We start from the raw sequence: 17,477 nt of genomic DNA, 5'->3' as shown, positions 1-17,477 counted from the left end.
AACCAGCTCCACTGCCCCCACGCTTTGACCTAAGTGGCCATCATTTTCCCCCAGGATTACTGCAACAGTCTCCTAACTGGTCTCCCTGCTCCACTTCAGTCTATTTGGGTACTATTAAAAGTCTGAGCACGTCATTCCCCTGTTCAAAATCCTCCTATGGCCCCCCACTCATTCGGAATAAAGCCAAAAATCTCAGGAGGCTCTCAGAGATCTAGTTCCACCCCCAGGCCCCACTTCGTCTGTCTCTTTACCTCTTTGACCTAACCTGCTCCTCTCACTTCACACCACATGGCCACACTGGCCTCTTGGCTGTTACAGAAATGTTCCAAGCATCAGGACCCTTGCATTTGTGTTCCCTCTGCCTAAATGCTCTTCTCCTAAGTAGCCACTCCCTTCAGATCTTTACTCAAATACCACCTTTCCAGCGGGGCTTTCTGTTGCTCTATTTAATACTGCAAACACTCCGCACACCCACACATATCACACGTGACGTTCTGTATCTCCCTTTTCTGCTTTGTCCCTCAGCACTGCTCACTATCTATCATACTATGTCTTTTCATTTTCATGTTCATTTCCATCTTCCCCACTAGAATGTAAACCCCATGAGGGCAGGGTTCTGTTTTGTTTTTTTTCTGCTACATCACCCAGTGTTAGAACAAGGCTTATTGCACAGTGGATATTCAAATATTCGTTGTAAGAATATGTGGGTAAAATTCTGAGGGCATGGCCTTAGAGTATACTTATATAGGAGTAATTCTGAAAGTGGGAGTGGGAGATAGAGTAATACAGTTCAGTTATGTAGTATTTTGGTGATCTGATTTGCTACATGGTTAATGCTTAGAACACAAAAACCAAAGAATGGATCACAGATCTTTCAGCCAGTGGTCTCTAAAGTGGGGTAGCATAAGATGATCGCTTGGGATGAGGGGCCAACATGTTGGAATTTTATATTTTTTTATAAAGTTAAAGAAATAATGGATGGACTTTCACTGGTGCCCTCACTCAGTCTATGTTTCAGAAGGTCAAGCATCACACATGGTTCTTGGGGCACTCTTCTGAAGGAAGAGTGGAGTGGGAGTACTCATGTTAGATGTAATTATATATTTACATGATTATTTATTCCTATCCTGTTTCACACATACTAGAAGATTTTTATATCATGAAAGTAAGCAATCACAGCTTCGAGAAGATAACGTGATAAAAGACTCCTGTTTCTAGATATCTACCCTGTCTTGCTTCATGACCCTAACATTTTAGATGAAGGGAAATTTAATTCACTGTACAAAGTAAGGAACATTTAGATATTAAGATCACTTTGATAAAAGAATTGAGCCATAAAGATTGTCTTTCTTGAGAGTGCATTTAGGAGACCTAAATACAACTTTTTCTCTTTGGCGAGAATACTGACATTCCCTTAATACAACTGAATAAGTAAAAGTATTCCGTTAGGCATTGGCAAAATGACAGAACTAATAATTAAAATGCTTGAACAGAGAAAGTATGACTAAAGGTTTAAATTACCTGAGTTTTCAAAACTTAAATTTGATAGAAAGTGAACCAGACTTTTCTTACGTGGTAGGAGGAAATTCAGGCACCTTGGGAAGAACATGAACCTTTTATGATCACTGAGGCACTATTAAATGGTCTAGTATGCAACTTGCTACAAGCCATCTCTCCAGCAGGGCTTAACTTAGAAAAAGGCCTCAATTATTCAACCACTAAATAAGTTCCTCTACTGATAAGTAAGAGATGCTTTCCCAAGAGAACCAGAGATTTAAAGTGTTACAGTAAATGCAAACTCCTCATCTATTTCAAGTGAATGTTTTTGGAGTGTGGACTAGATTTGTCCACAAGTTTTCACTTCTGGTTTCCCATTCTCAGTTATGCAAAAATGAACTCACAAAGGCAAATTCAAATATCTATTTTGAAAAGTATTTACTCAGTTTGAATAAATTAATTGCAAATAAAAATTAGCTACAATATATAGCCTGAATAGAAATGACTAGAACAAATACAACACAGGACTTGATTTCCTTGCATTAGTCACAAAGCATGTGACAATCTAGAAAACTTCAAAATCAATTATATTTCTTTGAAAAAGGAGTAACAGCAGTTACTGATACATCACAACTAGTCAACTTATAATACAAAGTTTCCTGACATGCATTTCCTGAGTGAACCCAAATGATTTTTTAAAACAAGGAAATTTTGACAAGTTGAAGTAAAGTAAAATAGTTCATGGCCTCTAAGCAACAGGTTTTGTTTTTTAAAAACCAAAAGAAAATTCAGAACAGCACTGTAATAAGATAAATTAAAGCTGTGCTACCACATACAAAATTTTGCTAGAGTCAATTAAGTATAATACAACTTTTCGAACTAAAGGAAAACAAAAGAATAAAAAAATGATTCTGTCTAATCTAAAAGTGTACTGATTTCTACAAGTGTCACAAAGAGTTTGATGTAGTGCAACTGTCTATACTTTCCTTGTGGTGTGTTAAAAAAAAGGGGGGGTGGGGGGAGGGGAGAAGAAATGTTTTCTTGCTTCTGAAAGCAAAGAACTTACTGGAATTAGAGAATAAACTGACCATGCAAGTATGTCCCTCCATTTGGCTGTCACTGGTGCTCATTTGCCAACCAAGTATTTCCTTGAGTCACACTGTGGCAACTGTCCTTTTAGGATCCAAGCCCCCAGTTAAGGCTGGTCTGTTAGATTAAAAAAAAAAGAGCACTGCTGTCATTCAACTCTTTATATCTCTCTAAATTTCTTACCTGAATAAGTCCAAATACAGGATAGTTAATTAAGCATTTCTTTTTCTAAAAGCAAATCAAGTCACTCTCCTTTCTTGTTATTTATGCTTTTTCTCATGGGAATGATATTTTTTCTAAAAACAGTGAACAGATGAACCACAGTTTATATCTAAAAAATAAACTTGCCAAATGTTGCTGATACTAAAAACAGATTAGTTATCATGGGAGAATAATAGATAATCTAGATTAAATTGCATATTCAAAGGAGCATGTGAAATGTTTCTTAGCATTAAGTTTTTGTTATAGTACTACACTTGGGAGAAACATTAAGGAAAAAAAATCTTTCCCGATTATCTTCAATGTGGTTAAAAACAAACACCTCTTACATAATGGTAATTAATATGAATTTTTTTTACAAAGTATTCTAATTTACCAAATTTCATATTTAGATGGGGGTGGGGAGAGAGGCTCTCTTGTCCTTCTTCCTAACTTTGCAAATCCTTGAGCTATGCTTGCTAAACTACCATTCACACCAAGAGTGTGAGACCATTGTTACCATGCTACTCTACCAAGAACATTCTAAGATATTTTCTATAATAAAGATAAATAGAAAAAAAGTTAATATACATGTTGCTGTATTTTACAATGTTTGCAACAAACTGTAAACTAACATAGTTTGAACCAACAGTACCCTCAGTTATACAAAACAATTTTTCAACACTGAGGATGGGTGATTCAAAACACTAAAATGAAGGCATCAAATTAGACTATGTCTTTTTCTCCTCAAAATATATTTTCAAAACTCAGAATTCAGAAGTCTGGTACTTTTGGAAATTCCTTTGCTTGAGTTTCCCAGATTTTTGCTCAGAAATTGCTACTATTTATTATAAATGTTTAAAAAAATTCTTCATCTTAATGCAAATGACCAGAGCAGAAAAACTGTGATGTGGACAACGGGTTGGAAAACCCAAATCACTTAGCTTATAAATGTATAATGTAGTCCTGGAGGACAATGGTCTGTTAGTCTAGAGGTCCTTGGAAAATAAGTCTGATGTAGCCTTGTTCACCAGCCAACTGATGTGCACAAAAGGGACAGGCTGCATGAAAAGTATGAGTACCATGAGGAAGCGGGATCTGGGACCAGTAGGCAGTTGTCTTTTCTGAACACACATGCCCACACGGGCTGAACGCATGGGTTGGAGGGCCGGCGTCCACATAAAATCCAGCTTCACATCCAAGCCACAGAGGGACATAGGGACCAACAGACCTACACATAGGACATTCACGATCTTTTCCATCACGTTCTTCTTTGTTTCCCCAGTTATGATAGCCATGCACATGGCCGCAGTTCAGATACACCCATGGTTGCTTTTCATCAACAACATCTTTCCTCTTCATACTAGGAAATGCTAGTGTGTTGAACCCTACAGGGCACTGAGGTCGTGCTGCATTGATTTCCTGTCTTAAAGCTTCTAAATGCTTCACGGTAGGAGTGTGGGAAAGGCCTTCTGCAGTACGCCACAGCAATGTTGCACCACAGAGGTCAATTAATGAGCCATCTTGTAACTGATTGGTTTCAATTTCCACCTAGAGGAAACAAGAATCAAAAAAACACATTCACCACTGAGTTTTGGATTTTTACCTAAGAGTTTTGGTCTTACGTGCTCCTTACTCAAGAATCAAGATTTCCTCTGGTTGTTTATTTAAGAAACTCGAATGGCAGTCATGAAAAATATGGGTTTGAAAATCAAGGGAAGAAAATTGAGCAGTAACTTATCTCTTTTCAGCTTTATAGTAAAGACAATTTATGATTAAAACATCTGGCTAATCACTAAGTTTAATATTTCCAATTTGGTAAATATGTTGGTCGAAGATATACAGATACAAGTAGAAAATACACAGAGTGCTGTTTAAATTGGGAAAGCTTAGGTTTTAAAATATATTAACATAATATAAAAGAAGAATAAATTTTTAGAGTGTTCTAATTGAAACATTAAGATATGATCCTCCTGGTATAGTATCTGGTAGTCAGCACTTGATAGCCATACTTGGTACTCTGTGTCAGCAAAAGATTTAATAGTTTTGGGGAATATGTAATGCACTCAGTCCAACTCACCCTATGAGTTTATTGTTGTTAAATAAGAAGCTACATCTCAGTACTTACCATTTTCCCTCTCTGCTGAGCTGATCTGGTTTCACGCAGGCTGAATACATTTCCACACACTGATATTTCTCTCCATATTCCAGGCTTGGAGTCTTCTGTGAACCCATTGCGTGGATGCATAACAAGAACGCCATTGGTGGTCAAGCCATCCATCTGTCCATCTGATGTCTTCCATTTGGCAGCCTTCTCCTAGTAGGAAAAATAGTGATCTTCTGTTTATTTATAATTGGGAAATAGAAGTGGTTATAAAATGCAACATTTAGGAAAAAAGCTTTTTACCCCAAGAAAGATGTTTTTTGATGAGTCAAATCCTGCAGCATAAATCCGTGCTGTGAAGGGGGGATTCCGTTCACATATAATTCTACAGGCAAATCTTGATATGGTGCTTTGCACTGACTGTGTATCAGAATTACTTTGACTTCCAGGAACCGTGTCAGTTACTACAAAGTCAATGGGACTTTCAGTTGACCGACCAATCTAAAGGAAAAACAAATATCTATAAACCTATTCAAAGGAACACAATGGAAAATCCACTCAAGAAAGGCACAAACAGTAAGGTGAAATCATTAAGCCTCTGAAATTTCTAATGCTCAAACTTATCATACTTAACTCTGGGGCATCTACACCCTTGAAAACCAATCTGTCACATTTCCTCTGATGTAGTAATCACTCAGAGCATAAAATTAAGTAGGAACTTACAACCCAGAGTATATGAAACCTCAGGGAATGAAGAGTTTAGGATGGCTGAGATTTCTGGGTGGCTGAAGATTTTAATTTTAACCCCTTTGGACAGAAATATGTCTACCATGTATTACTCTAGTTTCCTTAACAGAATATAATGAACATAAAAGTAAATCTTTTATGATGACTCCAGGACATTACACTATGAATACCTTTATGAACTGCACTGATGTCTTCAGGTGCTATAAAGGTGTAGAGGAATGCTGATCCTTATGTTAAAGGCTTACAAAGCCGTGCTTTGAGGTCTGATGTATACTTCACAGGATTCTTGTGTCTTTTCTGTCAGGTTGTCAGCTATCATTTCTTGCTGTTGGGCATATTTGTCTCTAGCAGCATACCCCTCCTCTAACTAGTTACTCTAATTCTGCCATGGGTTGAGAAATCAAATAACCAAACTTCAAAGAATAGTATTTCAAAAGGTTCTTAGTGATGGCCTAAGGGATTCTCCAGGGAGCAGGGAAAAGTGCATGGACTTTGTGGCATTTATCTTATATGCCTAGATGTCCTTTTTGTTTTCTTCCTCGTTCTTGGCCATGTTTCAGAGAGACAAGGTTCTTAGAACAAAGCTCTGCTGGGTGAGGTGTCAGTGAATTAAACATCTTCAAAGGTCTAGCAAGTATAAATTAATTTCATTTTGGAAGATGAATGTTGAGAAGAAAAAAGGAAATCAGTGGAAGAGATGACAAAAGTGACAAATGTCACAGAGTTTTAAAGTAAACATTTAGAAATCAGTTCATTAATGTATTTGTTATAAAGTAGTATCATAAAAATTAAAGAATACCGTTACTAAGAAAAAATATTGACCCTTTACAAAGATGACGACTCTTAAGTCATTCTTTGCATAGTTGAGCTTTAAGAATTCCTTATATCAGCACACTTTTAGATAAAATTCTTCAGTGTTTTTATCCTGCCACCAAGTACAAAGTCTTTATTTAGTTTGGATAGTGTTAGGGGGAAATTTGTTGGCTAAAAAATGTAACATTGGATGTCCCTTTATTTTTAAGAATATGATATCCAAAGAAAATGGTCTCAGACCTTTGGAACTAAAAATATTTCTACTGTTCTAAAAAATTCAGCATTCCATTAAAAGGATGTGGGGGATAGTGACTTTAAAGAAATACTTTGTTACTGACTACAGCAAAGACACCTCCAGGCCTTTTCATATTCATTTAATTCTTTAAAATAAAGAAAAACTGAGAAGTCATTGGGACTACAATTATAAGAACAACATTATTAGGTACTTTATGTCTCATTTGTTTCAAAAAAGCCCAAGGCCTTACAAAACCCAGTATTAAGGGAGAAGATATCATGAATTTTACTTATGTCTTTGGGTTTAGCTTTTCTATCATCTATCAATTTATAAAACCATCAGCACTGGATTGGTACAAAGAATGAGAGAAATAAAAACTGTTATTGCCAATAGCTTTGACCAAATATGTGCTGAGAAGCAAGTTTGACTCCACATATATGATGTGAACAGTTAGAAACTGCCTGTAGTTTCAGTTGCCTAGAGAGGAAGGTGACAAGTAATAGCAAAAAAAAAAAAAAAAAAATCATAAATGTGTACAAAATATCTCTTGGTTCCTTTTTTTAGATAATAATAGCTAATAATTATTATAGCTACTAATATTACCAGTTAAGTGTTTACCAGGTACCCGGCACAGTTCTGAGGACTTTATAGGTATTAACACATTTAAGCCTCCTAATAGTCATCTGAGGGAAGTTCTATTATCTGCACTTTATAGGAGGAAACTGTGGCAGAGAGTAACTAATTAATGTTTACCAGGAATTCTGATTTCAGAGCCCATCTTTTAACCATGCTACATGGACTTCTACATATGGGGTTTAGAAATCAATATGTTTTAATGAAATGCATTAAAATATGACAATCCTTAATCAGACCACAGCACAAGTCACTTACAACAGGTTTTTAACTTAAAAAAAAATGTAGATGTTACAATACCTGAAACATATCAGTGTTGCTGTCATGAGTATATTCAACCACCACTGTCTGGGCCCGAGACAAGGTGTATGATATGCTATGCTGGTCCTTGTTGCTTATTGCCTAAGGAAGGAAAGATCAATAGCAAAAATTAGCAGCTAGGTCAATCAAAATAGACAACCTTTTCATAAAAAAAGAAAGGTCATCTATTTATTACATGTGTAACACATTTTCCCCCTGAAATTTAGGGTAGAGATTAATAACTCTTGCGTAACCTCGGCTGTGACAGTGGTTTCTTAGGTTAAGTGGGATGCGGAAGAATTCAGGCAGACCTCATTTTATTATGCTTCACAGATATTGCATTTTTTTTAAACAAACTGAAGGTTTGTGGCAACTCTGCATTGTCAGATGATGGTTAGCATTTTTTAGCAATAAAGTATTTTTAAATTAAGGTATATACATTATTTTTTTAGACATAATGCTATTATTGCACACTTAGTAGCATACAGCATAGTGTAAACATAACTTTTGTATGCACTGGGAAACCAAAAAAATTTATTGTGATTTGCTTTATTGTGGTGGTCTAGAACTGAACCCCAAATATATGAGGTATGCCTGTACACTGAAGCAATTATAGAGTAAGAACATAAGTTCACTGTATAAAAACATTATACAATCTGAGTCTCCATTATAAGTATTTTTAATTATAAGGTAATCGAAACCAAATCCCAGGTAGAAACTGAAAGCGGTACTCAGTAGTGCTCTGATAAGGAGAAAATACAAAATTTTGCAAGATAAGACAAATCTTATTTTTAAAGTAACTCAAAGAGGTGTAAAGTTAACAAATAAGCAGAGATAATTGGTTTTCCTAGCCATTCTGTGACTTTATAGATGACAAATATTTGCCATATGCTGGGCTAGATACAGAAAAATTCATAGGATGATTAAACATACCAAAGGAAATGGATACAATGCTTATGACCGTACTTCTGACTTATGCCAAACTAAAAACATTGCTAAAAAGAACTTTTCAGTTTTGTTTTCAGGCGTTTTCTATGTATATGAGTTGACGATAATAGCAGAGGGGGGAAAACCTGCACAAAGGAAGTGGAAACAGGTTGCATAAAAGAAAAAACAGAAAGACACAGAAGAATGACTATAGGCAGTAAAGAGGCTAAATGAAAAAACTTTCTTAACTAGAACTTTGGCATTATAAAATTTTACTTGGTTTTAATTTGTAGCTAATCTGTAATAGATAAAGCCTTAAACCCATAGTTTTAAGATAATTAAGATCGTGAATATTTCAAATATACAAAGAGAATAAACAAACACCTGGGTACTAACTACCCAGCTTTATCATTCTTACTAATGCCATTTTTGCTTCTGATTTTTTAAAAGAAATTAAACTGCAGATATAATGAAGGCTGCCTACATGTCCTTCCCTACTCCCCTCTCTCTGTAGAGGTACTGAACCTCAAGAGTGCAGTGTAGGTCACTCCCGTGCATGTGCTTAACATGTTTTACTACACATTTATGTGTTCATAAACATTACAAAATGGTTTTAAAGGTTTAAAAGCCTATAATTATTTTAACTCAACATTAAGCAGCTGATTTTTCAATGAAAGAATTGCTCAGTATTTTGGAAGTTAATTCTTAACAGCTAAAGAGATTTAAAAACAAAGGTTTTGTGTACTTTGAGATTGTAAGCTGTGGGTTTTTTTTCTGTTGCTTTTTTTTTTTTTTTTTTTTTTTTGTGGTACGCGGGCCTCTCACTGTTGTGGCCTCTCCTGTTGCAGCCTCTCCTGTTGCAGAGCACAGGCTCCGGACGCACAGGCTCAGCGGCCATGGCTCACGGGCCCAGCCGCTCTGCGGCATGTGGGATCCTCCCGGACCGGGGCACGAACCCGTGTCCCCTGCATCGGCAGGCGGACTCTCAACCACTGTGCCACCAGGGAAGCCCTGTTTGTTTTTTAAACTATCAGACCTACTCCTAGATTGAGAATAAGAACTACGTCAAGTTCTCACTGGACTGGAAGGCAGGGTTTAACCAGTCATCCCAGATGACTGCCAGACTCAACAATTAGTTTTCTTCATGACCTCATTACCACATCCCTCCAAAATTGAAAGAGGAAAATGTCAATTTTTGACCCCTAAGATTCTTGTTGCCTAGTAAAGATGAAAAGGAGCCAACAATGAAACATTAGGAGCATGACAGTAAAAATATGAAGAAAAGTACAGAAGAGGAAATTATAGAAGGATCAGAAAGATTTGATACTGGGTCTCAACCAGAGGTAATGTTATCTGTGTAAGGGGAATTTGGAAATACGTAGGTGCATTTTTTGGCCGTCACAATGATTTGAGGGCTTAAATGGCATTTAGTGGCTGGGGACCAAGAATATTAAATATCCTGCAACATGTAGGACAGTCCTGCATAAAGAAGAATTGGCACACCCAAAATGTCAAGAGCATTTCTGTAGGGAAATACTGGAAAGAAGCTCCTCAGATTGGATCAATAAGCCTTTCACTCCACCACCTGCTTATTATTTATCAGCACATCCCTTCTCTGCAAAGGAGCAGAAAGAAACACCTAAAAGAAACTGTCCCTTTTCTACATTCACTGGTTCTCGAACAGTAAAAGAGGACACTACTCAAGGCATGAGAACTCTTGTTTAGACACCACACTGGATATAAAACAAAGCCAAAAATCCAACTGACTTCAGGGACCAGAGCTGTGACCTACAGCAAGGCACTGTATGCCAATTTCTCTCTCGTTTATTAAACCTACAAAAATACACCTCAGATGGTGTAATATAATGTACATTCTGGGGCTGCTTAGCTCAAAATATAGATACTTCCAGAAGTCAAAGAACTCTTTGTAATTTTTATTCACTCACCACAGTATCAAATTCAGTCTGTTATAAAATTGGAAGTAGAGGAATTCACAGGAAATGTAAAGATCTGAAAATTCCCCCTTATTGTCTAGGAAAAGCCCAAGGGTCCTGAAATGGTGGCCCAGCTTCTTGAGATCTTGGTTGGGAAATAAAAAGGGGGTGAGAAGCATTAAATAGGCCAGGAGATTGAGAAGTTATATTATAGACACAATTGGGTATTTGCTTTCATAGCTTTGATTCAATTTAATAATTATTCAGGTCTACTGTGTTCAAGGCAGTATGCTAAAAGCCATGAGGATCATAAAACAAAATATAAAAACAAGAGCATCCATAGGATCTTTAGTTAAAAAAATCACCCCATCCAAACATGCTTCTTAGTACCTGAATACAAATATTATGAACCACATTCCCTGCCCAGCCCAGGCAGGGTCTCTCTGGTAACAGCAGGACGCCCTACTTCTCAGGGGAGTTTCACAATTCCAAATACTACATAAAGCCCTGGCCCCACCCCACCCACACCTTTTTAATAAGAAAAAGGAATTATTTCCTTCTAATTTCCACCCACTGATACACAATGTGAAGGGAACGCTAGAGAATATAAACAGCAAGTACAAGTCTTTCAGTTTCTCCAAGTTAATTCATTTAGTTTTTATTTTGGGGTTTTTTGTTGTTGTTGTTGTTGTTTTTTACCTTTGCAGCCTGAGGAGTACAAGCAATATGCACAGTGCTGGGCTTCACCCCATTTGCCTTAGGTCTTTTAAACAAAGCAAACCTACTTTTCCTCCTTCCTCTATCGCCGTTTGGGAGAGACCCATTATACCTGATGGAGGAGAAAAAAGTTTAGGGAATTTCATGTAAGAACCACACCAATTCTAAAACAAATGTTTTACACTGTCTTAGAGGACCAATCCCCAATTAATTATGTATTAGCAGATTATAAGTGTCTGGAATTAACTTCTAGCAATTGCTGATCCTCAGACCAGCTGCCTGAGTGTGAAACAAAATAAGATTCTTTCTGGTGACATTCGAAGTCACAGAGAAGTACCTTTTGGATTACACACAGCTTTGAATTATCTATATTTTCCTTCCCTCTTTTATTCAAGATAATCAAGAGCTGATTAATGGCATATCTGACTTCTTATGACTCATTCTATTTTTTAAAAAAGGTGAATGTTTGCATGTGCTAATACAACCTTTAAAAGTACAATATAATCTTCTTTAACTATGAACCAAACACTTTATAAATAACTGAACTTCTGAAATAAGGAATTTTTAGATTTGTTTAAGTCTCAGCTACTTGCATGTACACACTCACATTCACATTATGTCAGCAAAACCTGCCTGACTGAGTGTAACTAAGTGGCAGTTAAACATACTTTTGTTGTTCAGACCTTATGACCATTTCTCCATGATAGCATATATATGCCCTAAAGCTAAGCAAGGACTGAACTAATAGGAAAAAAGTTCAAAACATTTGGGTGTTTACTATGTACTAGGCACTAGTGGGTTCTATTCCACACATCACCTCCCTTAATCCATTCTCATAAAAACTGCGAGACTGGCACCACTAGCCACTGTTACAGGTTAGGAATTAAGTTATCCCTCAGAGGAATTAAGTTCCTCAGATGCTCAGAGGAATTAAGTTATTTCCTGAAGGTCAAACAAGTGACACTGGCAAAGCTAGAATTGGAATCCAGGTGTTTGTCATTCTTTTTTCATTCTTTACTGCACCGTTGCGGCATGAACCTTAGCTTAATAATAATCTCTCCTCATGTACTAACCCCTCACCGCCCGACAAAAATCTTTGGTTTGATGGTTTCTTATTTACAGTTGGTTAATCTGGGGGAAAATGAGGCAAGGAATGGGGACAGTTTTGAGGGTGGAGGAGAATGTACTTGTAAAATGGCCTATATTAGTGTCTGGCAAGGAAGGGAAGGGAGTTTACTCAAAGACTGTCAGATACAGAATTACACTGAAGCTTTATAAAATGTCACACACTCTGACTCTACTGGAGAAAACCCCTGCTGGAAGTTCAGAGTGGTGCCCGCAGCTAATGCATGAAGTCTGCTATTCTAGGCTGTGCTGGCCCCAGCCCACCCACTGTGGGCTCTTCACTGCCCCTCACTACTGTCCACCCAGAGCTTGCCTTATTCCTCTCCTGGACATATGCTCTCTATTCCCACACTGTGTTCCTGCAGCTCAGAGCTCTTTTTTAAAGAGCAACAGCATGAAACTGACAACCTTATGCAGCTTGATGTCTCCTTCTAGAGGGTTGAGAAGAAGCATTATTTGCATTTTAAGATACCAAGTGCCAGGTACAGAGACAACTACTACTGATAAGATTAACTGAGAAACTGCTGGGCCAAAAGAGCCAGTTTAAACCATATACTAAATTTTAAATTCTAAGTCTTCAAATGACTCAAATTTCCTGAAGAATTTAACTTTGAATAGTTTTTGGTGGTTAAAAGCTGTTTGTCATTAATACATCAAAATCTATGTGATCTGAAATTGTAATATTGTAGTCACTATATTGTTTATAATCTTTTAAATTGTTTTTGGGAAAAAAAAACTTTTTTTTTTTTTAATCTCAAAGGACCTTAGATGATCTTGTCTAACTGCCATTTTACAGAAGAGGAAACTAAGGCCCAGAATGGTTAACTGACTTGCCTAAGGCCATACAGCTAGCAGTGCTGGAATAAGCACTGGAATCCAGGATTCCTGGCTTCCAGTCAAGCTCAGTAATGCCATATTATCTCCCCAGTTTTTCTTACTTTCTTATCTGAAACAATGGACACATTCTCACTTAAAGAAGAATTTGCACCAACCTGATTCTAAAACATGTTGTAATGTCTAGAGCTGCTTTTTAGGCAGGAGAGAAACAGTAGGGGGAAAGTAAATTTCACAATTTCTAGTTTCTGAGATCTCCAGTAAACAGAGTAACACTGTGTCTCCATTTTGACAGCTGTGGCAAGTTTAGATTGAATAAACTGAAATAATGGAATCATCTATTCCTCAATCACAGATTGTATCTGTGTGAGTTGAATGGATGAGATTACTTTTGAAGTAAACAAGTAGCAAGGTCCTGGCTGCAGAATCATCATATCGTCATGTCTATACAACTCTTTTCTTCAAGTACAGGACCATAAGCACAAAGCAGCCACTGCCTTAGAGGGGAAAGGAATAAATAAATACTAACCTACATGAAATCACCTAAGCAGAGAGGGGATTTTTGGTAAAGTCAGCTGAGGCAAGTTTTCTAAAAGAAGGGACAGGAAAGACAAATGGACTGGCCATGTGACTTTAGACAAATAGCTCTTTTACTTCATCTTTAAGGTTTGTCCTTTCTAGGGGTGAGGGTGAGGCAGAGTTTATGTAGCATTTGAGCACTTATAAAAGATGATATTAAAATGAGAATTAAAGGAGTTTCTTGATTTGGTAATATTATTCTGTAGCTTTAAATACTCTTTGGAAATAGGTAGGATATAAATTCTAAAAAAGGTACTTTTAACCTAGATGTTCAAGTTACCATATATCATTCAATTATACGCTCATCAGATGGGGAAACCTTACCCTAAGACAATGAGTTCACCGTATTTTACTGGTGCTTTGGATGGATGATTTTCTTGATCAGGAGAAAACATGAGCTTGGCTGTTTTTCTCAAATCTCTGTTCACTGGTCAGGAGCCTTGGGACACCTTTTGCATTATTTCCTAGAGGGGAAAAGTTTTCATTAATAATTTGAACAATGAATTTCAGTTTAAATAAAGGTGTTCTTTTCTAGCAGTCTTTGTGAGCACAATATTATGCACATAATACATAAAGTATGTGACATTTTCCTCAATAATGGTTATATATTTGATATAACTGTTTAAATACATTAAAAATGTAAATTTAGCAACTTCTGGTTCCAGGAAGATGAAGTAGACATTATTTTCCCTACTATTTCTGTTAATTATAACTAAAAACCCTGGACATTATATATAATACATAAGAAGACTCCGAAAAGTAGAGAGAAGGCAGAATAGTTAGGGGCCTCCGGGTCCAAGGAACGACTCAGTGGCGAGTTCTTTGGGTTTTCTTTTTGCCTAATATAATCCCAGACTTGGAGCTGAAGAATCTAGCAACCTGGAAATGCCAAACTGGCAGACAGAAGAACAAACGAACAAACACCTGACAAATGCCTGGCCTCTCTAATCAAAGGAACAAGAAAACGGCAGCCTTAGCAAGACAGAAAACTTTTGACAATAACTGCTCTACTGCAGCCAACACCACAGAAAACACTGTGACTCTACCACCACCTTCACCGGCAAGGCCTGAGTGGGGAGCCCAGACTTCTACCTCATGAGGCCATAATGAGGTGGCCTGACCTCCCCTGGCCCTGCCCCTGCCACAGGTAGTGTCAGAGCAGGCCAAGTAGAAAGCCAGCACTTCCAGCCTGTTGGCTAGTAACATGCCCCACCCCACCCAGCATGCCCTAGTGCTGTCAGTGGAGACCACAGGGAGCCTGGACTTCCATCCTGGACTCAGCAGGATCTCCTTCCCTCAGGTGTCAATGGAGGCTGAGGAGGGAACCTGGACTTCCATGTCCACCTGGCAGTAACAAAGAGGCTCCCCCTCTTCCCCTGACAGAGCAATGTGAGGAAAAGCCAGTGAAAACAGAAGGTCTGGATAATATCCAGTGTCAGAACTTAATACAAAAATGTCCAGGTTTGGGCTTCCCTGGTGGCGCAGTGGTTGAGAGTCTGCCTGCCGATGCAGGGGACACGGGTTCGTGCCCCGGTCCAGGAAGATCCCACATGCCGTGGAGCGGCTGGGCCCGTGAACCATGGCCGCTGAGCCTGCGTGTCCGGAGCCTGTGCTCCGCAACGGGAAAGGCCACAACAGTGAGAGGCCCGCGTACCAAAAAAAAAAAAAAAAAAAAAAGTCCAGGTTTCAAAAAACCCCATTTATTATATCAAGAACTAGACAGAATTAAAACAATGCAAAAAGATAATCAACAGATGCCAAAACTTAGATGACACAGATGTGAGAATTATCTAACAAAGACTTTAAATCAGTCATGATAAAAATGCTTCAGTAACCAATTACAAACAAGTTTGGGACAGACAAACAAACAAACAAAAAAACAGAAAGTCTCGGGCTTCCCTGGTGGCGCAGTGGTTGAGAGTCCGCCTGCCGATGCAGGGGACATGGGTTCGTGCCCCGGTCCGGGAGGATCCCACATGCCATGGAGCGGCTGGGCCACGAGCCATGGCTGCTGAGCCTGCGCATCTGGAGCCTGTGCTCCACAACGGGAGAGGCCACAGCGGTGAGAGGCCCACGTACTGCAAAAAAAAAAAAAAACAAAACAAAAAACAGAAAGTCTCTGCAAAGAAACAGAAGATATATAAAGTTCACTGGATGGGCTCAACCCAGAATGGAAGGAATGTAGTAAAGGATCAGTGAACTGGAAGACAGAAAGTACCCAGTGTGAACAACAGAGAGAAAAATAGACTGGAAAACAAAAAACAACAAAAAAACAGAGCCTCATGGACCTGTGGGGCTACAGCTAAAGATCTAATATTTTTATCACCAGAGTCCAGAATGAAAGGAGAAAGAGTGGAGCTGAAAAAGTACTCAAAGAAATAATGACTGGGCTTCCCTGGTGGCGCAGTGGTTGAGAGTCCGCCTGCCGATGCAGGGGACACGGGTTTGTGCCCCGGTCCGGGAAGATCCCACATGCCGCGGAGCAGCTGGCCCCGTGAGCCATGGCCGCTGAGCCTGCGCATCTGGAGCCTGTGCTCCGCAACGGGAGAGGCCACAGCAGTGAGAAGCCCACGTACCGCAAAAAAAAAATAAAAAATAAAAAAAATAAAAAAATAAAAAGAAGTAATGACTGAAACTCACCAAATCTGAAAAGAGAAACAAAACCACAGATTCAGGAAGCTGAACAAACCCCACACAGGATAGAACTAAAGAAATATATGCCAAGACACATCATAATTAAACTTTTGAAAACTAAAGGCAAAGAAATTTTCTTAAAAGCAGTCAGAGAAAAACTACACCTTACCTATGGGGGAAAAACAATTAGAATGACAATTAATTTTTCACCAGAAACTATAGAAGCCAGAAGAAAGTGGCCCTTTTCAAGTGCCGAAGGGAAATAACTGTCAACCAGATTCCTACACCCAACAAAAATGGAGGGGAAATCAAGACATTCTCAGATGAGGGGAAATTAAGAGAATCTGTCACCAGCAGATCTACTCTAATAGAATGGCTAGAGGGAATTCTCTAGACAGAAGCTAAATAAGAAAAAAAACTTGGAACATCAGAAAAGAAGAAAGAACATGGTAGTAAAAATATGGGTAAATAAGCTTTCCTTTTCTTGAATTTTCTGCATTAGGTCTGAAGGTCAAAGCAAAAATTTTAACACTGTCCTATGTAGTTCCAAATGTATGTAAAGGAAATATTTAAGGCAATTATTTAAGGTAATACATATATTGTACTCCTGGGCATTTCTTGCAAAGAAATCAAGACTTATGTTCACACAAAACTTGTACATAAATGTTTATAGCAGCTTTGTTTGCAACAGCCAAAAATTGGAATCAACCCAGATGTTCTTTACTGAGTGGATGATTAAACCCATACTATGGAATAGTACTCAGCAAGAAAAAGGAACAAACTATTGGTACATGAAACAACATGGACAACTCTCTAGAGAATTATGCTGAGTATAAAAATCTAAGCTCAAAAGGTTATGTATGATTCCATTTATAGAACATTCTTGAAATGACAAAATTATGGAAACAGAAAACAGGTAAGTGGTTGCCACAGGTTAAGGACGGGGTGGGAGTAGGAGGGAAGTGGGCGTGGCTACAAAAAGGCAACAGGAAAGAACCACAGTGGTGATGGAAATGTTCTGTATCCTTATCAATGTCAATATTCTGGCTGTGATATTGTACTATATAGTTTTGCAACTATTACCACTGGGGGGAACTGTGTAAAGGGTACA

At 38.1% G+C, this 17,477-nt stretch overlaps 1 protein-coding gene across 1 annotated transcript in view; it reads right to left on the bottom strand.

Annotated features, from left to right (window-relative positions):
• Positions 1 to 1,922: 1,922 nt before the first annotated feature.
• PELI1 (pellino E3 ubiquitin protein ligase 1) overlaps positions 1,923 to 17,477 on the bottom strand; it is a 49,451-nt gene continuing 33,896 nt past the window's right edge. The window contains exons 2-7 of the mRNA XM_081254395.1: positions 14,057 to 14,196; positions 11,177 to 11,306; positions 7,617 to 7,718; positions 5,192 to 5,389; positions 4,913 to 5,101; positions 1,923 to 4,335 (exon numbers count right to left, since the gene is read on the bottom strand). Of these exons, the coding sequence (XP_081110521.1) occupies positions 3,769 to 4,335; positions 4,913 to 5,101; positions 5,192 to 5,389; positions 7,617 to 7,718; positions 11,177 to 11,306; positions 14,057 to 14,127 (1,257 nt within the window). The 5' untranslated portion in view covers positions 14,128 to 14,196 and the 3' untranslated portion in view covers positions 1,923 to 3,768. The remainder of the gene's footprint in view (positions 4,336 to 4,912; positions 5,102 to 5,191; positions 5,390 to 7,616; positions 7,719 to 11,176; positions 11,307 to 14,056; positions 14,197 to 17,477) is intronic.

Source organism: Mesoplodon bidens, assembly GCF_964165515.1.
Source record: "Mesoplodon bidens genome assembly, chromosome: 14".
NCBI lineage: Eukaryota > Metazoa > Chordata > Mammalia > Artiodactyla > Ziphiidae > Mesoplodon > Mesoplodon bidens.
This window is presented reverse-complemented; position numbering and strand designations above follow the sequence as displayed.